Source organism: Ranitomeya variabilis, chromosome 1 (genome assembly GCF_051348905.1).
Source record: "Ranitomeya variabilis isolate aRanVar5 chromosome 1, aRanVar5.hap1, whole genome shotgun sequence".
NCBI lineage: Eukaryota > Metazoa > Chordata > Amphibia > Anura > Dendrobatidae > Ranitomeya > Ranitomeya variabilis.
This window is the reverse complement of record NC_135232.1, coordinates 671046056-671068338: the sequence shown is the minus strand read 5'-3', so window position 1 is coordinate 671068338 and position 22283 is coordinate 671046056. Positions and strand designations below refer to the sequence as shown.

At 44.8% G+C, this 22283-nt stretch overlaps 1 protein-coding gene across 5 annotated transcripts in view; it reads right to left on the bottom strand.

Moving 5' to 3' along the window:
* The window catches only part of SPTBN5 (spectrin beta, non-erythrocytic 5), a 445401-nt gene that overhangs the window by 47467 nt on the left and 375651 nt on the right, over positions 1-22283 (bottom strand). For all 5 annotated transcript variants that reach the window (XM_077264001.1, XM_077264014.1, XM_077264022.1 and 2 more), the window contains exons 52-57: positions 16302-16488; positions 16005-16217; positions 14763-14962; positions 14300-14504; positions 12646-12840; positions 11908-12063 (exon numbers count right to left, since the gene is read on the bottom strand). In XM_077264001.1, the coding sequence (XP_077120116.1) occupies positions 11908-12063; positions 12646-12840; positions 14300-14504; positions 14763-14962; positions 16005-16217; positions 16302-16488 (1156 nt within the window). The remainder of the gene's footprint in view (positions 1-11907; positions 12064-12645; positions 12841-14299; positions 14505-14762; positions 14963-16004; positions 16218-16301; positions 16489-22283) is intronic.

The following is a 22283-nucleotide window of genomic DNA, read 5'->3' as shown; positions in this document are numbered from 1 at the left end:
TATATACTACGTGTCTGTGCTATATACTACGTGGGCTGTGTTATATACTATGTGGGCTGTGTTATATACTACATGGGCTGTTTTATATACTACTATGTGGGCTGTGTTATATACTACTATGTGGGCTGTGCTATATACTACATGGCTGCGCTATATACTACGTGGGCTGTGCTATATACTACGTGTTCTGTGTTATATATTACGTGGGCTGTGTTATATAGTATGTGAGCTGTGTTATCTACTATGTGGGCTGTGTTATCTACTACGCGGGCTGTGCTATATACTATGCGGCCTGTGTTATACTATGCAGGCTGTGCAATATACTATGTGGGCTGTGCTATATACTATGGGGGTATATTATTTTCTATGGGGGAGGTCGTGTTATATACTTTGTGGCTGTGTTATATACTATTGAGGGGGTATATTATATTCTATGTGGGAGGCTGTGTTATATACTATGGGGGTATATTATATTCTATGGGGGAGGCTGTGTTATATATTATGTGGCTGTGTTTTATACTTGGGGGTACATTATATTCTATGGGGGAAGCTGTGTTATATACTATGGGGGGTACATTATATTCTATGGGGGAAGCTGTGTTATATACTATGGGGGGTACATTATATTCTATGGGGGAGGCTGTGTTATATACTATGGGGGCTGCATTATATTCTATGGGGGGCTACATTATATATTATTGGGAGGTGGGCTGTATTATATTCTATGGTGGGCCGTATTAGATTTTATGAGGGATGATTGCATCATACTCTTTGATGGGGCTACATTATATTCTATGGGGGGCTGTATTATATTTATATTCTATGAGGGGTGATTGCATCATACTCTATGAGGGGGCTACATTATACTATGAGGGGGCTGCATTATATTTTATGGGGGGTTACATTATACTATGTGGGGGTGGTTGCATTGTACTCTGTGGGGTGGCTGCATTATACTCTGTGGGGTGGCTGCATTATACTCTGTGGGGTGGCTGCATTATACTCTGGGGTGGCTGCATTATACTCTGTAGGGTGGTGGCTGCATTATACTATATGTGGGCTGCATTATACTGTACCGAGGACTATGGGGAATACATTATACTATATGAAGAACTATGGGGTGCATTATACTATGGGAAGTGAATTGTACTACATGGATGACTATGGCGGTGCATTATACTATATGGAGCACTATGAGGAGTGTATTATGCTATATGGAGGACTATGAGGAGTGTATTATATTATGTGGAGGACTGAGCAGTGTATTTTAATATATGGAGGACTATAGGGAGTGTATTATACTATATTATATTCTATGGGGGAGGCTGTGTTATATATTATGTGGTTGTGTTTTATACTTGGGGGGTACATTATATTCTATGGGGGAAGCTGTGTTATATACTATGGGGGTACATTATATTCTATGGGGAGGCTGTGTTATATACTATGGGGGCTGCATTATATTCTATGGGGGGCTACATTATATATTATGGGGAGGTGGGCTGTATTATATTCTATGGTGGGCTGTATTAGATTTTATGAGGGATGATTGCATCATACTCTTTGATGGGGCTACATTATATTCTATGGGGGGCTGTATTATATTTATATCCTATGAGGGGTGATTGCATCATACTCTATGAGGGGGCTACATTATACTATGAGGGGGCTGCATTATATATTATGGGGGGTTACATTATACTATGTGGGTGGTTGCATTATACTCTGTGGGGTGGCTGCATTATACTCTGTAGGGTGGTGGCTGCATTATATTATATGTGGGCTGCATTATACTGTATCGAGGACTATGGGGAATACATTATACTATATGAAAAACTATGGGGTGCATTATACTATGGGAAGTGAATTGTACTACATGGATGACTATGGCGGTGCATTATACTATATGGAGCACTATGAGGAGTGTATTATGCTATATGGAGGACTATGAGGAGTGTATTATATTATGTGGAGGACTGAGCAGTGTATTTTAATATATGAAGGACTATAGGGAGTGTATTATACTATATGGAGGACTGTGGTGCACATTATAATATATGGAGGACTATGGGGTGTATTATACTAAACAAGTAAAATGCTGCTTATTCAGATTGTTTTTTCTGGAACAAAAATCATTGTTCTCAGCAGCACATCGCCGGCGTAAACTGTAGATGTGCTGCTGATAACATGATACTGTATGGTGATCTGTTAGTGATCTATTAGTGATCGTTCTGTCCCCATCAATCTTTCTCAGACGGTGGAAAGAGGCCGGGAAACAAGCGTTGAACGACTTCAGTATTGTCGATCAAACTCATTTTTGGGGCCCATTTTAAACTTTACCTAGGGCCCCACTTTGCCTAAAACCAGCCCTGTTTCCTCTGACAGACTGTCTAATCTCCCTTTCCCTCCAGATCAGAATGTATTTATAAGGGAGTTCACCCTAAACTAGGTTTAGAGCTCCCCCTTCTGGCCTGGAGTGTGAACATGTTGTGTGTATTGTGGTTACCTGATAAAAGAGATCCTTCAACGCTTCCAAGCGTGACATCACTCTCCCCGTGAGGAAAGCAATGCCACTGTGACGACCAGGACCCAGGGGTGTCACAGTGTCCATTTCCTTGTGATCCTCCTTGAGATTGTTCTACTTCTTCAATGGAGGCCAGCTGGGTTTAATTAAACTAATAGGCCTTGATTTAGAAAGGCACACACCTGTCTATATAAGACCTCACAGCCCACAGTGCATATCAGACCAAATGAGAATCATGAGGTCAAAGGATCTGGCCAAGAAGCTCAGAGACAGAATTGTGGCAAGGGACAGATCTGGCCAAGGTTACAACAGAATTTCTGCAGCACTCAAGGTTCCTATAAGCACAGTAGCCTCCATAATCCTTAAATGGAAGAAGTTTGGGAGCACCAGAAGTCTTCCTAGACCTGGCAGTCCAGCCAAACTGAGCAATCATGGGAGAAGAGCCTTAGTAAGAGAGGTAAAGAAGAACCCCAAGCTCCAGAGATGCAGTAGGGAGATGGGAGAAAGTTCCACAAAGTCAACTATCAGTGCAGCCCTCCACCAGTCCGGCCTTTATGGCAGAGTGGCCCGACAGAACCTCTCTTCAGTGCAACACATATGAAAGCCCACATAGAGTTTGCTAAAAAAACACATGAAGGACTCCCAGACTATGAGAAATAAGATTCTCTGGTCTGATGAGACGAAGATAGACTTTTTTGGTGATAATTCTGAGCGGTATGTGTGGAGAAAACCAGGCACTGCTCATCACCTGCCCAATACAACCCAACAGTGAAACATAGTGGTGGCAGCATCATGCTGTGGGGGTGTTTTACAGCTGCAGGGACAGGACAACTGGTTGTCATTGAAGGAAACATGAATATGGCCAAATGCAGAGATATCCTGGATGAAAACCTCTTCCAGAGTGCTCTGGACCTCAGACTTGGCCGAAGGTTCACCTTCCAACAAGACAATGACCCTAAGCACACAGCTAAAATAACAAAGGACTGGCTTCAGAACAACTCTGTGATCATTCTTGTCTGGCCCAGTCAGAGCCCTGATCTAAATCCAATTGAGCATCTATGTTGAGACCTGAAAATGGCTGTCCACCAACGTTCACCATCCAACCTGATGGAACTGGAGAGGATCTGCAAGGAAGAATGGCAGAGGATCCCCAAATCCAGGAAGTGAAAAACTTACATAATTCCCAAGAAGACTCATGGCTGTACTAGCTCAAAAGGGTGCTTCTACTCAATACTGAGCAAAGGGTCTGAATACTTATGACTATGTGATATTTCAGTTTTTCATTTTTTATAAATTTGCAAAAATTGCTACATTTCTGCTTTTTTCAGTTTTTCAGTCAAGATGGGGTGCAGAGTGAACATTAACCCCTTCCTGACATCTGACGTACTATCCCGTCGAGGTGGGGTGGGCCCGTATGACCACCGACGGGATAGTACGTCATACGCGATCGGCCGCGCTCACGGGGGGAGCGCGGCCGATCGCGGCCGGGTGTCAGCTGCATATCGCAGCTGACATCCGGCACTATGTGCCAGGAGCGGTCACGGACCGCCCCCAGCACATTAACCCCCGGCACACCGCGATCAAACATGATCGCGGTGTACCGGCGGTATAGGGAAGCATCGCGCAGGGAGGGGGCTCCCTGCGGGCTTCCCTGAGACCCCCGGAGCAACGCGATGTGATCACGTTGCTCCGAGGGTCTCCTACCTCCCTCCTCGCCGCAGGTCCCGGATCCAAGATGGCCGCGGCATCCGGGTCCTGCAGGGAGGGAGGTGGCTTACCGAGTGTCTGCTCAGTGCAGACACTTGGTAAGCCTGCAGCCCTGCACAGCAGATCGCAGATCTGGCAGAGTGCTGTGCACACTGCCAGATCAGTGATCTGTGATGTCCCCCCCTGGGACAAAGTAAAAAAGTAAAAAAAAAATTCCCCACATGTGTAAAAAAATAAAATAAAAAAAATATCCAAAATAAATAAAAAAATAAATAAAAATATTCCCATAAATAGATTTCTTTTGCTAAATAAAATTAAAAAAACAATAAAAGTACACATATTTAGTATCGCCGTGTCCGTAACGACCCAACCTATAAAACTGCCCCACTAGTTAACCCCTTCAGTAAACACCGTAAGAAAAAAAAAAAAAAAACTAGGCAAAAAACAACGCTTTATTATCATACTGCCGAACAAAAAGTGGAATAACACGCGATCAAAAAGACTGATATAAATAACCATGGTATCGCTGAAAACGTCATCTTGTCCCGCAAAAAACGAGCCACCATACACCATCATCAGCAAAAAAATAAAAAAGTTATAGTCCTGAGAATAAAGCGATACCAAAATAATTATTTTTTCTATAAAATAGTTTTTATCGTATAAAAGCGCCAAAACATAAAAAAAATGATATAAATGAGGTATCGCTGTAATCGTACTGACCTGACGAATAAAACTGCTTTATCAATTTTACCAAACGCGGAACGGTATAAACGCCTCCCCCAAAAGAAATTCATGAATAGCTGGTTTTTGATCACTCTGCCTCACAAAAATCGGAATAAAAAGCGATCAAAAAATGTCACGTGTCTTAAAATGTTACCAATAAAAACGTCAACTCGTCCCACAAAAAACAAGATCTCACATGACTCTGTGGACTCAAATATGGAAAAATTACAGCTCTCAAAATGTGGTAACGCAAAAAATATTTTTTGCAATGAAAAGCGTCTTTCAGTGTGTGACGGCTGCCAATCATAAAAATCCGCTAAAAAACCCGCTATAAAAGTAAATCAAACCCCCCTTCATCACCCCCTTAGTTATGGAAAAATTAAAAAATGTATTTATTTCCATTTTCCCATTAGGGTTAGGGTTAGGGCTAGAGTTAGGACTAGAGTTAGGACTAGAGTTAGGACTAGAGTTAGGGCTAGAGTTAGGGCTAGAGTTAGGGCTAGAGTTAGGGCTAGAGTTAGGGCTAGGGTTAGGGTTAGGGCAAGGGTTAGGGCTGGGGTTGGGGCTAGGGTTAGGGTTGGGGCTAGGGTTGGGGCTAGGGTTAGGGCTAGGGTTAGGGCTAGTGTTACGGCTAGTGTTAGGGCTAGTGATAGGGCTAGGGTTATTGCTAGGGTTAGGGCTAGGCTTAGGGCTAGGGTTGGGGCTAGGGTTGGGGCTACAGTTAGGGTTGGGGCTAAAGATAGGGTTAGGGTTTGGATTACATTTACGGTTGGGAATAGGGTTGGGTGTGTCTGGGTTAGAGGAGTGGTTAGGGTTACTGTTGGGATTAGGGTAAGGGGTGTGTTTGGATTAGGGTTTCAGTTATAATTGGGGGGTTTCCACTGTTTAGGCACATCAGGGGCTCTCCAAACGGGACATGGCATCCGATCTGAATTCCAGCCAATTCTGCGTTGAAAAAGGAAAACAGTGCTCCTTCCCTTCAGAGCTCTCCCGTGTGCCCAAACAGGGGTTTACCCCAACATATGGGGTATCAGCGTACTCAGGACAAATTGGACATCATCTTTTGGGGTCCAAGTTCTCCTGCTACCCTTGGGAAAATACAAAACTGGGGGCCAAAAAATAAGTTTTGTGGGAAAAAAAGGATTTTTTATTTTCACGGCTCTGCGTTGTAAACTGTAGTGAAACACTTGGGGGTTCAAAGTTCTCACAACACATCTAGATAAGTTCCTTGGGGGGTCTAGTTTCCGATATGGGGTCACTTGTGGGGGGTTTGTACTGTTTGGGTACATCAGGGGCTCTGCAAATGCAACGTGACGCCTGCAGACCAATCCATTTAAGTCTGCATTCCAAATGGCGCTCCTTCCCTTCCGAGCTCTGTCATGCGCCCAAACAGTGGTTCCCCCCCACATATGGGGTATCAGCGTACTCAGGACAAATTGGACAACAACTATTGGGGTCCAATTTATCCTGATACCCTTGTGAAAATACAAAACTGGGGGCTAAAAATCATTTTTGTGAAAAAAAAAAGGAATTTTTATTTTCACGGCTCTGCGTTATAAACTGTAGTGAAACACTTGGGGGTTCAAAGCTCTCAAAACACATCTAGATAAGTTCCTTAGGGGGTCTACTTTCCAAAATGGTGTCACTTGTACAGGGTTTCAATGTTTAGGCACATCAGGGGCTCTCCAAACGCAACATGGCGTCCCATCTCAATTCCAGTCAATTTTGCATTGAAAAGTCAAATGGCGCTCCTTCCCTTCCGAGCTCTGCCCTGCGCCCAAACAATGGTTTACACCCACATATGGGGTATCAGCGTACTCAGGACAAATTGCACAACAATTTTTCGGGTCCAATTTCTTCTCTTACCCTTGGGAAAATAAAAAACTGGGGGCGAAAAGATCATTTTTGTGAAAAAATATGATTTTTTATTTTTACGGCTCTGCATTATAAACTTCTGTGAAGCACTTGTTGGGTCAAAGTGCTCAACACACATCTAGATAAGTTCCTTAAGGGGTCTACTTTCCAAAATGGTGTCACTTGTACAGGGTTTCAATGTTTAGGCACATCAGGGGCTCTCCAAACGCAACATGGCGTCCCATCTCAATTCCAGTCAATTTTGCATTGAAAAGTCAAATGGCGCTCCTTCCCTTCCGAGCTCTGCCCTGCGCCCAAACAATGGTTTACACCCACATATAGGGTATCAGCGTACTCAGGACAAATTGCACAACAATTTTTCGTGTCCAATTTCTTCTCTTACCCTTGGGAAAATAAAAAATTGGGGGCGAAAAGATCATTTTTGTGAAAAAATATTATTTTTTATTTTTACGGCTCTGCATTATAAACTTCTGTGAAGCACTTGTTGGGTCAAAGTGCTCAACACACATCTAGATAAGTTCCTTAAGGGGTCTACTTTCCAAAATGGTGTCACTTGTACAGGGTTTCAATGTTTAGGCACATCAGGGGCTCTCCAAACGCAACATGGCGTCCCATCTCAATTCCAGTCAATTTTGCATTGAAAAGTCAAATGGCGCTCCTTCCCTTCCGAGCTCTGCCCTGCGCCCAAACAATGGTTTACACCCACATATGGGGTATCAGTGTACTCAGGACAAATTGCACAACAATTTTTCGGGTCCAATTTCTTCTCTTACCCTTGGGAAAATAAAAAATTGGGGGCGAAAAGATCATTTTTGTGAAAAAATATGATTTTTTATTTTTACGGCTCTGCATTATAAACTTCTGTGAAGCACTTGTTGGGTCAAAGTGCTCAACACACATCTAGATAAGTTCCTTAAGGGGTCTACTTTCCAAAATGGTGTCACTTGTACAGGGTTTCAATGTTTAGGCACATCAGGGGCTCTCCAAACGCAACATGGCGTCCCATCTCAATTCCAGTCAATTTTGCATTGAAAAGTCAAATGGCGCTCCTTCCCTTCCGAGCTCTGCCCTGCGCCCAAACAATGGTTTACACCCACATATGGGGTATCAGTGTACTCAGGACAAATTGCACAACAATTTTTCGGGTCCAATTTCTTCTCTTACCCTTGGGAAAATAAAAAATTGGGGGCGAAAAGATCATTTTTGTGAAAAAATATGATTTTTTATTTTTACGGCTCTGCATTATAAACTTCTGTGAAGCACTTGTTGGGTCAAAGTGCTCACCACACATCTAGATAAGATCCTTAGGGGGTCTACTTTCCAAAATGGTGTCACTTGTGGGGGGTTTCAATGTTTAGGCACATCAGGGGCTCTCCAAATGCAACATGGCGTCCCATCTCAATTCCAGTCAATTTTGCATTGAAAAGTCAAATGGCGCTCCTTTCCTTCCGAGCTCTGCCATGCGCCCAAACAGTGGTTTACCCCCACATATGGGGTATCAGCGTACTCAGGACAAATTGTACAACAAATTTTGGGGTCTATTTTCTCCTGTTACCCTTGGTAAAATAAAACAAATTGGAGCTGAAATAAATTTTGTGTGACAAAAAGTTAAATGTTTATTTTTATTTAAACATTCCAAAAATTCCTGTGAAACACCTGAAGGGTTAATAAACTTTTTGAAAGTGGTTTTGAGTACCTTGAGGGGTGCAGTTTTTAGAATGGTGTCACACTTGGGTATTTTCTATAATATAGACCCCTCAAATTAACCCTTATAACTCCGTCACAAAAAAAAATTTTGGTTCCAAAATTGTGCTGATGTAAAGTAGACATGTGGGAAATGTTACTTATTAAGTATTTTGCGTGACATATGTCTGTGATTTAAGGGCATAAAAATTCAAAGTTGGAAAATTGCGAAATTTTCAAAATTTTCGCCAAATATTCCTTTTTTTCACAAATAAACGCAAGTTATATCGAAGAAATTTTACCACTATCATGAAGTACAATATGTCACGAGAAAACAATGTCTGAATCGCCAAGATCTGTTGAAGCGTTCCAGAGTTATAACCTCATAAAGGGACAGTGGTCAGAATTGTAAAAATTGGCCCGGTCATTAACGTGCAAACCACCCTTGGGGGTGAAGGGGTTAATGAGAAAAAAAATAAACTTTTTTAAATTTACCAAATGGCTGCAATGAAACACATAGTGAAAAATTTAAAGGGGTCTGAATACTTTCCGTAGCCACTGTATATATCTATGTATTCTATGTGTATATATATTCTATCTATTCTATTCTAACCTGTCACTCTGTGATTTTACTGTATGCGGCATATTAATTGCAAGCTTTGATTCTATCATTTATAATGTGTGTGTGTTTTAACGAATATCTCCTTTGAAAACAATGTGTAACTGACAGAGAATTGCTGTATGTAAAAGCTCATGTTAAAATCGCATTGCAATCGGATATAAATCGGATGATAGGTGTGAAAAATCGGATTGTACTAGCATGACCTTCGTGCGACTCTCGGCAGGGAGATTCGGACCGATTTTTCATGTTTGGTGTGACTCCGGCCTAAGCGTGAATCACAAGCAGAAAATCACAGTATAGCCCAATCCTTGGCAATGCAAAGAGGATCTGGTGAGGGAGGAGGTTTGTAAACGTTTCATCGATGTCATTCCAATGTGAACAGCCCATATAGGACAGTATAAAATTCCTAACAACCTCCTCCCGGGAGATAGGTGGACATGGCAGTAGCGAGTACCAGACAACAGTGCTGATGCTGCAGTAAGAATCTAACAGGAGCAAAATTTGCCCTGAGTGTTAGGGATGTATCAGGACACAGAGAAAATAATAAAGACTCAAAGTTACACAGGTATAACTTTCCTTCTGACCTCGTCCATCTTCTGCCAAACAGTTGATGGGGAAGGCTTAACATTTTTTGTCTTCTGTTGCAGCCCGTTGTCTGAGGGTATGTGCACACGTTGTGGATTTTGCTGCGGATCCGCATCAGATTGGCCACTGCGGATTCGCAGCAGTTTTCCATGCGTTGTACAGTACCATGTAAACCTATGGAAAACAAAATCTGCAGTGCATATGCTGTGGAAAAAAACGTGTGGAAATGTAGCGTTGTTTATTCTGCAGCGGTTTACACCTGCTCCTCAATAGGAATCCGCAGGTGTAAAACCGCAGGTGGAATCCGCACAAAATCCTCGAAAAAATTGTGGTAAATCCGCTGTAAATCCCCAGTGCGGTTTACCTGCGGATTTACCAAAATCAGTCCAGAAAAATCCGCACCACTTTCCGCAACGTGTGCACGTGGCCTTATAGTCAAGCACAAAAGTGTGAGTGTTGGTAATAGATATTTCAATTCTACACCAAATTACTGAGATCTGTTACCAAATTTCACCATACCAACTGTATACATTGTAAAATTCATCTCGTATACTGCATGATGCAGTTGTATTTGCTTTGAAAATTTATGTCAAAATGGTTAAATAGTTCTGATAATAATATAAGAGGGTGGTGCTGTTATGGACAGCAAGGAACACGCTGTCACTTTAAGAGGCTGCACCCCTTTGTCTGGCGTGATTGAATGTTCTGTTTCCCCCTGCTATAGACTGTGAAGATGAACTGCCCTAGAATTAGGGGAGGAGTTGAGCCTAAACTGTGTGTGTGAGCTGAAGCTGCTAGAGAGAGAACTTTGTGCTGTTTGCTACAAGAAAGGTCCCACAGCCTGGGACGGAGTGTACTTGTGAAATTTGCAAGACTTTTCCGGGTACAGCAAAGGTGGCTGTTCTGTGCTAGCTCGTGAAACCACGAATATACTGAGAAAGGGACTTACAGTTTCCAGGAGCATCCCTGGGATCCAGAAGCAAGGAGAAGACCACGCTTCACAGAGATGACAGAAAGCCGTGTGCACCACCATATTAGACTTCTGGGGGCCCCTTGGGACTGGACCTGAGTCCCCAACATCACCGTGAGTCTGTTCCTGTTTGGTGCACCTGTTAGGGCCTAGTGTAGGCTTCAGTTGTCAGTACACGGGAGCCGTGTGGCCTGCTTAGTAAAGGCCAGGGAGGTTATATGTAGAGTAGCATCGTTATTTGTTTATTGTTTAAATTTGCTTGTGAGACATATTCTGAGTCTGTAATAGTTGGAGCACCGTGCTATTTTACGGACAAGATAAAGTTTATAACTCTTGTAAAGTGTCTCTTGCCATTGCATACCCGTTTGCATCTTCCTCACCCACTTCATTCCTTGCCTCCCAATAAATCTATCCTTTGTTGTTTGCACCTCATCCTGTGTACAGTAGTCTTCCTGCACCGTGGTGGTCCCCCGGGCATCGCTTTAATAAGATGAGCATTCTGCGAGTCCAGTGTGACAGTCAGCTAATCAGTCAAAGTGTATTCAGTCTCCATGTACCCAGCATGAATGAAAGCTGCAGCTTGTACCGAACAGTGTAAGATCCAAACAGGGAGGAGGAACACTTAGGAGCTGTCAGTCAGGCTAGGTGGATGGAGATGCAGTAGTACTTTTATAAAGTATACAGTTTGTTTTACATTGATTTTCATAGTAAGTACAACATACTTATGTCCCAGAACTGTTTAATAATGCATGTAGTTAATATTGTGAAATCTGGTGACAGATTTGCCTAACAGTGGAATTGGAAAATAATGTCATGAATGACCATCATACAACAGCCTGTATGGCCAATAAAACATAGTTATCAAAAGGGTTGTCCAGATTTGGGGAAAAAGTTCTGCACTCACTCTGTGTGACCGCAGACTGCCCTATTATGACAGCATGCAGTATGCACTTGGTCACGATTCCCTGGTGTAAGTGAGTGGCCATGTGGCTGCATGTGTGTGACTTGAATATTTGCAGTCTTGTGCCAAGTAAACTCTGGGAATGCCAGGGAATGACTACAGACTTTTGGCCTAAGTCTGGACAACCCCTTTACATGATCTGCAACAATGCAAAATTATTTACAGTATTATGAAGGCAAGGTAACTATTATAAAAGTACGGTAAGTAGATCTGTCAAGATTAACTAAAGATGGGATTTGTCAGTAAAAGTGACTCACTTCAAAACCCTCATGTTGGCTTAGCAAAGTCTGCACCCCCATCAGGTCATAACCATAGTCATCGTTGTTCACCGTAACTTCCTTCTCTTGTATCCAGCAAAGTAATTCATCAACCTCATGATCAAATTGATGGACCTGCTGAGCTTTGGTCAAAATCTAATAATAAAAAAGAATGGGAAACACTTGTAACATCAGTTCTCATAGCTAAAAAAAACATTTCTCCAAAATATAAAACACCATAGTACTTGTGCAATAAAAAAGGGTCTTATCTCCATCCAGTCCATTTAAGCTCAAGAAGAAAAGTAAATTTACCCATGAACTGAAAAGGGGAATTCTCCAAAAGTTTTAAAATATTAGCATTTTTACATCAGTTCAGCTATGAATAAGGATTGTTAACCTGAAATGCGTAAGCTTATGGATCCTTAATCTTTTCGCTTTTTCTCACCATGTTTTTAATGTCACAGATAAAACTATGCTTTAACATTTTCCCATTGGTCCTGGACCTCAGTCCTCATGGACCCTTCTTACATTTGTGACCTGGATACCAGCCTGGTGAGTTCCTACACTCCCTGCACCACATCCTGACCAAACAAGGTCTACCATGGTTCCTATGTGACTACAAGTGGTTTTCACACTAAACTGTCCTCCCTTGAAGGTGAGCAGATTACCTTTTTTTCCTTCCCTACATATGGAAGCTAAGTTTATAATAAAGTTGAACCTCTTTAAAGAGGCACATACCTTAGCACGGTTTTCGATTGACTGACAGAGGGCATCCCAAGTGCGGTTCACCTCCTCTGCTTTCTTTTTTATTCCTTCAGCCTGGCCGTGAGACTCTTTCAGCAGTCCTGATGCCAACTCATTTAGAGACCACACTTTGCTTTTACCCAAAGTCTCTACTTCCTTGACAAAGTTCTCAAACTGTTTCGCTAAGAGCTGTAAAGAGAAAAGACATAACATATAACCGGAAATCTTAAGGTGTGTTTCCACTAACAGATAACCATTTAGCTCCAGGAACTTACCTCTCTATTCTGAAGTCCCTCCCCAATACTTGCGCAGACCCTGAGATAAGTATGGTAGGCAGTCCATACAATATATTAATATACCACCTGAACAAGCACTAGTGAGTTATCATAAATCCTGGAGTTCTCTTCTGAAAAAAATCTATATGCAAATAGCCTCTTCAGTGAGAAAGAGAACAGAAACTCTTTCTAAAACTCTTGTCACTGCTATACAATGAATGGGATCCCCAACAATCAGGGGGTATCAGCCTATTCTAAGATCTCATCACTTATAAGGCTTTAAGCCTACAACATAAATTGCACATAAATAGCCTTGACCCAATGCCATGCCTAAATAAATATACATGGTGAGCAGGTAAAATATATCCGAAATGCGTCAGCTATGCACTCCTGCAGCGTTACAGCCAGCAGGTGTCAGAGTAGTTCTAGAGGACAGGCCATTGGCAAAAGGTGCCACAAATAGAATACAGAAAAATGACAACTACACAAGAGTGGAAATACAATTTCCAACATTATAATATACAGTAGATAATAGAGATGAATGGATCGCATTATGCAGCCTTGATCCACCGGACAGGTCGGTGCTCTCTGGCCATGGATAGGAGGATTTCCTTAATCTCCAGAATCCAAGTCTTGGCTTATGGTTAGCCGGGCTGGTGAGACATCACCTGTACACCTGGCCAGAGAATAAAATGAGACATCATGCTAGACCGGCACATCAAATGTTGTGCCGGGGAACCGGGAGCTTAGGAAATTCATGCAGCTCCTGTCCAAGGTCAGAGAGCACTGGCTTGTACCGTGGACAAGGGTTGCATGAAGTGATCTACTTATCTCTAGTAGATATTAATGATAGATGCCTTACCTGTCAGACTTTAAAGGGTTTGTCTCGTCTTCTGGCTTTAGGAACACACCGCTCTCCAGCCACCCGGCTCCCTGTTTGCTAAGGACACAGCACTCTTGATGACTGACAGTTCGAACCAAAGGCACGAGTGCGCCACTGGCCCGAATTGTGCACTTTCCCATTCTGCAAGCACAGGTAACTTTGCCCCTGCAGGATCGGAGGAGTGCAGAGACACTGAAGCTTCAGAGCAGCACATGTAAACTGTATAGCAAAGATCTTACCTAGGAAACCGACCACCGCTGATAAGATGCAGAGGTGGTCTGTAACCTGGACATTGAGCAGGAAACTATAGCATTAAAATCCTTCCAGAATGGGAACTTTAATAAGAAGTAAATTGCTAAGTGGCTTTTTTTTACAAGCACTTTTCAATTTTACCCATCTAAGAAGGTAACGCAAACCCCTTTAAGCAAATTCTGTGTATTCTTAGTCCAGCACAATGATTCCTGCAGGTGATTAACACATGCTCCTTTACCTTGAAGCCTTCCAGATCTTGTCCAAAGTCATCAGATTCAGCCGTGGTCTTCTTGCTAAGCAGCCAGGCCTCTACGGTATCAGCTTCTTTTAGATACTGGAACAGCTGATATTGCTGCTGTAACTGACCTCTGCGCAGCTCGGCTTTCTCCAGCAGGGAGTGATATTCCCTCAGAACTGACTGCAGTTTTGGGATCACTGCTGAACTATAAGAGACATACGCAATATACTTTACTCTGTAGGTGTTTTTATTTAAAAAAAAAATATATATATATTTTGAATATTACATTAGGACAAATTTAGATCTAGCTGAATAGCGCAGCACTGCTGTGTAGGGAAAAAAGCAAGTGGGGGTAGCACTTTACCAGAGCTGTGGTCGCGCCATTCTTAAGATTAATAAGAGTCTCAGAGATAGGACCCTACAAATAATTAAGTGATTCCTCTTTTAGACATAATTGTGATACCTCTCTGGGTTTTCGTTATCACTCTCCAAACTTTTTCCGGTTTCTTTCAGCTTGTTGATTCTTGGGGAGAAGCCTTCAAGGTCCCGTATGGTGGTATCTAATTTCCGCACTAGTGCTTGGGTGGATTCTTCATTTTTTCCACTGTCTGAAGACTTAATTATAATACCTCTCTCTGCCATCCATACTTCTGCTTCTAAGAGCTGAAAATAAGCAAAGGCGTTTCAAGGGGTTCAGAGCAAGAATGAATACAGCGAAGTATGCAAATACATGGGTGCCAAGAAGCTGTAGTGTGGTCAGGCGATACTGTCTCAAAGGGCATATCACAGCCATTAGAGCGTAGCAGTCATGGAAAATTTGTATGAGATAAATCAGTGGGAAGCATGAAAATATAAGACATCTTGTAATATATCTTATCAGAAAAATATGCTTCTTTCTTCTCCTCGACTGATTCATTTTCAAAATTCTTAATTCATGGGTAAAATCAGTATCGAGTGAAGAGAGATTATTACATTACAAAGATAGAGAATGACAGCTGGTGCTCATAAAGTTCTATGGAAAACTGTCATTGTTGTTTCAGGAGAACTTGCAGCAGAAGGTCTATCTGTCTTTAGCTCCTCCCTTCTCCTGCATAGAATGTCACAAGCTCCAACTGTAATCTATTTCAGTAATGGGAAAATATGTCTTCAGCAAAGACGGATTTCATACATTACTGAGACAGAACATGGCAGTCACTGCTTATATGATTCCTTGCAGACAGTAGGAGGAAGATGGAGAAGCTCTGCCACTAGCAGCTCCCTCCTCCTCCAATTTACATTGCATCTTATTAGTAGCACCTGCTATCTCCCATTTCAAATATGCAAAAATCTGCCTTTGGTGAAAACAGGTTTTTTCATTCCTGAGATAGAAGATGACAGTTGGTGCTCATAATATTCTATGGAGAAGAGAGGAGCTAGAGGCAGACAGATATTCTGTTGTACAGTCTCCTAAAACGACAATTACACTTCTCCATAGAACTTTATAAGCACCAACTGTCATCTCCTATCTCAGTAATGGGAAAGTCTATATTCACTGGATTCAGATTTTACCCGTGAATACAGAATGATCAGTCGAAGAGGAGAAAGAAGCAGATTTCTCCTTTTACATATATTACAAAGTTGATTACTTTCATGTGTATTATTGATTTATGAAGTAAAAATTAAAATGACAGTTACTCTTTTAAGTTTAGCATTTCCCCAACCTCACCTCTGTCAAAAACTGTTGGGCTTCGCAGGCCTGGGTCAGCCGCTTTCGTCTCCTCTCTGCTTCAGCTTTTAATGTTTCTGCAGCCATTTCCAGCTGACGTAATCGATTGTCAATCTCATGGCTGGCAAAATGGTTTCCTCTCACCAGTTTCCGTCCGGTGCCCATCACCGCTTTAGTCAATGCTTCTCGACTGCTGATTTCGTTTTCTAAGTTCTGCCGACCAGAAAGTGTAAACGTTCTTACAATGTACGTGCACTTTATTGCAAGATTTATTTCGCACTGTTTAAGTGATGGTACCTGGTGCTTCTCTAGCAATGCCTGAGCAGTGGTCAGTGACTGGCCGCACTCTTTAGATGAGGCAAGCGGCATCTTTTCTTCGATCCATGCCAGTTCATCATCAATATCGCGGAAGAACTGATCTAATAATTTCATGCCTTCTATAGCTGCTCTGCACTCCTGCAATGGCTCATTAAGACTCTTGTATCTGACGAAAATAAACCAGAAGTTTTTTAAAGGAATAGATCATCTGCAAGTCAAGGTGCTCGGCTTATAAAGTTTGGGCTAATAAAATCCCTTTAAAGGGAATCTGTCTCCTTCTGAGAGAAGCATAATGTAGAGGCCTAGAATCCAACGATGTATCACTTATTTTACTGGGTGCAGCAGTTGTAGTACAATCAGAGGTTTTAGATGTAGCATATAGCAGAGCTAAAAAGCTAACCCCACCTGCAGCGCCCCAGAGTTCTGGTCGTTGCAGTACTGTGGCTTCGCCGCTAAGGGGAGCCATGGTACGTTCGATGGCACCGAAGGAGTTCCTCCAATCAGGTATCACAGACACCAATATGTTTCACAGCTGGGCCTCCGGGGGGAGCTAAGGGTGCTATTCATTAGGCCACTCCCCACCATAGTGGGTAAACTGGGGGTCAGGCAGGAAGTTAGAAGAGAACGCTGACGGGATTGAACGGAGCAACACCCTGTGGCAGGGGGTGTTGTGAAGGGAGAGACTGTAGGGTCTCTGCCAGGGGTGGGATCCTGGCAGAGGCTTGGCATTGAAAGAACGTAACGGGTCCGCGCAGGCTCCTGGAAGCGGCGGGACTCAAGGAAAGGACTAGAAGCGAGACAGATTGTGCTGAGTGAGAAACGAGATCAAGCAGAAGGAGAATACCAGCAGGGGTTGTGTTGAAAGAGGCAGCACCCTGCTGAGGCGCAATACCGGTGGCCGGAACGCCGAGGGAGTGGATTAGAATACAGCTTCAAGCCATACTCCAAACAGCGGCAGGACAGTCGGTCTAAGGCGGGCTGTCTACCACATATCACCTATGAAGTCTTGGGGGGCAATTGCGGGAGAGGGGCGACTCTAGGGTCCCGGAAGAACTCCAGGCCTACCTGACAAACGGGTGCCATTCCAACCTGAATACAGGGAAGGGGTGGATTGCAGAGGAACATCAAATCGAGTTGTGAGGGAACTTAAGAAACAGACACAACCGTTGTGGGGTTACTTTCCGTAAGCACAGCAGGGAAGGACTACAACACATAGCGCTAGAAGGAAGGCACAGATTTCCACCTGAGAGGAGAACTCTGGAGGTGCCATTGGACCGGCCGGACTTGCGTAGCCTGGTGAACCGTGTTCCGGACTGAGGACTCAGAGATCTCCAGTAAAGAGGTAAAGAGACTGCAACCTGGTGTCCTCGTTATTTACCGCGACTTACACCCCACAACTGCACCGCTCCACCGCTATCATTACTACCACCTATTACACCGGACGTCCCCCACTGACGGACAGGGCCACGGACCGGGTCTAGCCACCGTGACAACCCCGAGACTGAGAACTAGAGGCCCGGCTCCGGGTATCCCCTCGGCCCTGCGGCGGTGTGGGGGCGCTCCAAACTTGGCGTCACGAACAGGATCTACTTAAGCCTGAAGAATCAGGTCATGTGTGCCTAGAGACTGTGATTTACTGTGCTTGGACTGTACTTTATTGTAAGACTGTGTTGTGCCATTTGCCGCCAAAATCCGCCGCCATTGCAGCGCTGAGGAAAGCGCAGGAAGAGAAGAGGGGCGTGGAGTGGGCGTAGACGAGCTGGAGAGCGCGAAGAATAATGGCCGCCCAGTCTAAATATTTCTGTGCAGTGAGGACGTGTCCGTCAGCAGCAGAGATCCGCCTCCTAATCCTTAATGGGGGGCGGAGGCAGAGAAAACGAAACTGCTCACGCAGGAGAGAGCGGGAAAAAGACCAGGAAGCGACCCACGTGGAGGACGCTATGGCCAGCAGCTCCGAACCCGACAGCGGGGTTGAAGTGGAAGTCTCCCCTGACTACCCGGCTGAGCCCAGCAGCTTGTCCTCCGTGGATAACACCAAATTCCTGAGAGCCGAGATGGAGGATTTATATAACCAGCTCCTCCAACTGCATGTAAGAGTCCAGGCCCCGCATCAGGTGGGACCGGCAGTGGATTCCCGGACATCGGAAGAACCAGCGGGACCTGTCGCGGAAAGTGGAATCGTACCAGTGGGTGAGTCCGCCGATCCTACCCCACTAGCAGAGGGTGTGTTAGTGGGTCCCGTAGCAGCACCACCTCTCCCGGGGACCCATAGACTTCAGCGCCTGTTACCATGGGAGGAAGCCACGGGCATGGAACACCGTATGCGAGCCCCAATCACCCCTACTCCCTTGCCGTGTGAGGTCAGCGCGGAGCGCACGGTGTGCCGCTGGGTGAACCCTGGATCCAATCTCATGGGGTTCCCCGGGGTGGAGACTCAGAAGGGAGAAATGGTGCAGGCCCTAAGCTGGGAGGAATACCAGATCCAGCTAGAACAGCGGTGGCGAGAGGAAGAGAAAACACATCAGGCTAAACGGGAGGCCTATCATCAAAAAGATTTGGCGGTCAAGGACCGGGCCCGTAAGGACCCCACCACTCACCAGGCCCCGCGCGCAGGCAGGGCATCATCACCGTCTTTAAACTCCAAGGAGGCTGGGGCTTCATTAAAGAACCGGGGCTATACGCGGAGGTCTTTGTTAACCGACGGGATGTCGAGTCACACCTTAGAGAGGGTCACCCCGATCGAGACCTCTATCCGGGAGACAGTGTTACCTACACCCGGCACCTTGGGGAAAAGGGGTGGTTCGCTCTGAACGTCTACAAGAAAGAGAAACCAGCCCCTGTGGCCAAAGTGCCACCGTGTGACCGATCTGTAACCACCCTGGTCGGCCCCACCTGCCTGACCACAGAACTTGCGATCTGCCACCCGATCGCCGCCACCACTGTCGTGCCTAAAGAGGTGCCCCTTCGAGTGACCGATGTTCCGGATGTGCCAGCACAGAGAGAAGTGGGAACACAGACCTTGATCGCCGCGCACGACCTGGTCGTGCAACAGACCCGAACCCATGGGGTGTATCTGGCAGCGGGAGTGGACCTGAAACCTGAATTGCAGGGGTCCGCCCGCCAGGTGGCGCCTCATGGAAACTTCTGAAAGAAGAGTCACTTTATGAAAATGTAAATAGTTACTGTTTGTCTTTTATTCCTTTAAGTTGCTGCTAAACCCGCCCAGGGTTAATGGATCCCTCTGTTGACCCGGGATCCTCTTTGTTTGTTTTCCTTTTCTGAAGTTGTTGCACAAAAGTTATACAAACTGCAGAAATCATGGACTGTGCATGATTCGAACTTCCCTTGTAAATAGTTTGCACCTTCTTAAAGGTGCTCCCTACTGGTTTTAGCCAAAGACACTTTGCGAAGATATTTGCCCTATTTGTTTGAGCCAAAGACACTTTGTGAAGATACCGTTCCTACCGGTTCTAGTTAAAGACACTTTGCGAAGATACCATGCCGGAACCTTTGCATGGGCCGGTAGGCTGAGAAGACGAGCTACCTTAGAAAGACTTGGTCCCCTCTTAAAGGGGATGTGAGAAACTGAACTTGAGAGAGATACTGTTGCAGAACAGTAATGCCATAATGATGCCTTGAGAAGAAATGTAACTGTTTTACATGCTAAGTTATATGTGTTGAATTTGTTGAAATGTCTAAATAATGTTTGCAGAAAGAAAAGATGCAGAGAGCCCGTAGGGGTAGAGATAGAGGTCTGCATAGTTGAAAGTAAGCAAAGTAATAATGAAGGTGAGGATAGAAGGTAAACCCCGCGTCCCCATTGAAAGTTACTTTGTTACTAAGGACAGAGAGTGAACCCGTAGGGGTTAGAGAGTGAGTCCTTAAAGGAGCCGAGTAGAGCTGGCTCAGAGTTCTTTAAACGAAAGGAATGTTATGTCTATACCATGTATAGTAGAGAAAGGCAGTAGGCCCTGGATGAACAGGGCGGTCCTGTAAAAGAAAGGAGAGGCAGTAGGTCTGGTGCCATAGGGACAGGCGGTCCTGCAGGTTCAAAGTAGGAGAATGTGAAGTTACCTTACCCTGTAATGTGATTATAGGAAGGCCTTTGGTAAACTAAGAGTGTATGTTTCCTAAGGCAATGTTAATTTATTGTTCCAGAATTTGCACTAAGTAGAATACCCGGTTGGGTAACAGGAGTTATGCATAGCCTGTAATTTATAATGTTGACCATGTTTGTAACGTTAAAAGTGTCCTCACCTCCCATAAAGGGAAGCCTGTTCAAGTATACTTATTGTTTTGCACTCAACAAAATTGTATGTCTGTTTACTGTTTACTAATCTGTATTGTTGTTTTTCTTCCCAGTCCCGGAGTACTGTGTTTAACCAGGGGGGAGTGCAGCGCCCCAGAGTTCTGGTCGTTGCAGTACTGTGGCTTCGCCGCTAAGGGGAGCCATGGTACGTTCGATGGCACCGAAGGAGTTCCTCCAATCAGGTATCACAGACACCAATATGTTTCACAGCTGGGCCTCCGGGGGGAGCTAAGGGTGCTATTCATTAGGCCACTCCCCACCATAGTGGGTAAACTGGGGGTCAGGCAGGAAGTTAGAAGAGAACGCTGACGGGATTGAACGGAGCAACACCCTGTGGCAGGGGGTGTTGTGAAGGGAGAGACTGTAGGGTCTCTGCCAGGGGTGGGATCCTGGCAGAGGCTTGGCATTGAAAGAACGTAACGGGTCCGCGCAGGCTCCTGGAAGCGGCGGGACTCAAGGAAAGGACTAGAAGCGAGACAGATTGTGCTGAGTGAGAAACGAGATCAAGCAGAAGGAGAATACCAGCAGGGGTTGTGTTGAAAGAGGCAGCACCCTGCTGAGGCGCAATACCGGTGGCCGGAACGCCGAGGGAGTGGATTAGAATACAGCTTCAAGCCATACTCCAAACAGCGGCAGGACAGTCGGTCTCAGGCGGGCTGTCTACCACATATCACCTATGAAGTCTTGGGGGGCAATTGCGGGAGAGGGGCGACTCTAGGGTCCCGGAAGAACTCCAGGCCTACCTGACAAACGGGTGCCATTCCAACCTGAATACAGGGAAGGGGTGGATTGCAGAGGAACATCAAATCGAGTTGTGAGGGAACTTAAGAAACAGACACAACCGTTGTGGGGTTACTTTCCGTAAGCACAGCAGGGAAGGACTACAACACATAGCGCTAGAAGGAAGGCACAGATTTCCACCTGAGAGGAGAACTCTGGATGTGCCATTGGACCGGCCGGACTTGCGTAGCCTGGTGAACCGTGTTCCGGACTGAGGACTCAGAGATCTCCAGTAAAGAGGTAAAGAGACTGCAACCTGGTGTCCTCGTTATTTACCGCGACTTACACCCCACAACTGCACCGCTCCACCGCTATCATTACTACCACCTATTACACCGGACGTCCCCCACTGACGGACAGGGCCACGGACCGGGTCTAGCCACCGTGACAACCCCGAGACTGAGAACTAGAGGCCCGGCTCCGGGTATCCCCTCGGCCCTGCGGCGGTGTGGGGGCGCTCCACACCCACATCACAGATTTTTGTGTACATTGTCTATTGACCGTAAGCTGCTAATCAGTGGTGGTGGCGTGGTTGGACCAGGAAGCACATGGCAGCTAGTCCGGCAGTGATAATCTCCAGCTGATGAAACACTTATTATATTTAAACAACAGCTCACAGCCTAATAAGTGACATATTACGGAAATCAGTATCTCAGCCCCTACCTCATGCTGCCCTCAGGTTATATAGCAAAAAAATGCTGACACATTCCCTTTAAAGTAAAATTAAAGGGTATCTGTTTGGAACTTTGCAGACAGAATTTTTGCATTGTTATCCCAAGAGCGTTTATTCCAGCACCCAAAAAGAATCTATGGTGCTGGAATCAACTCTTTTTACGATATTGTCTTCACTTGAACGTCCACCAATTAGCCCG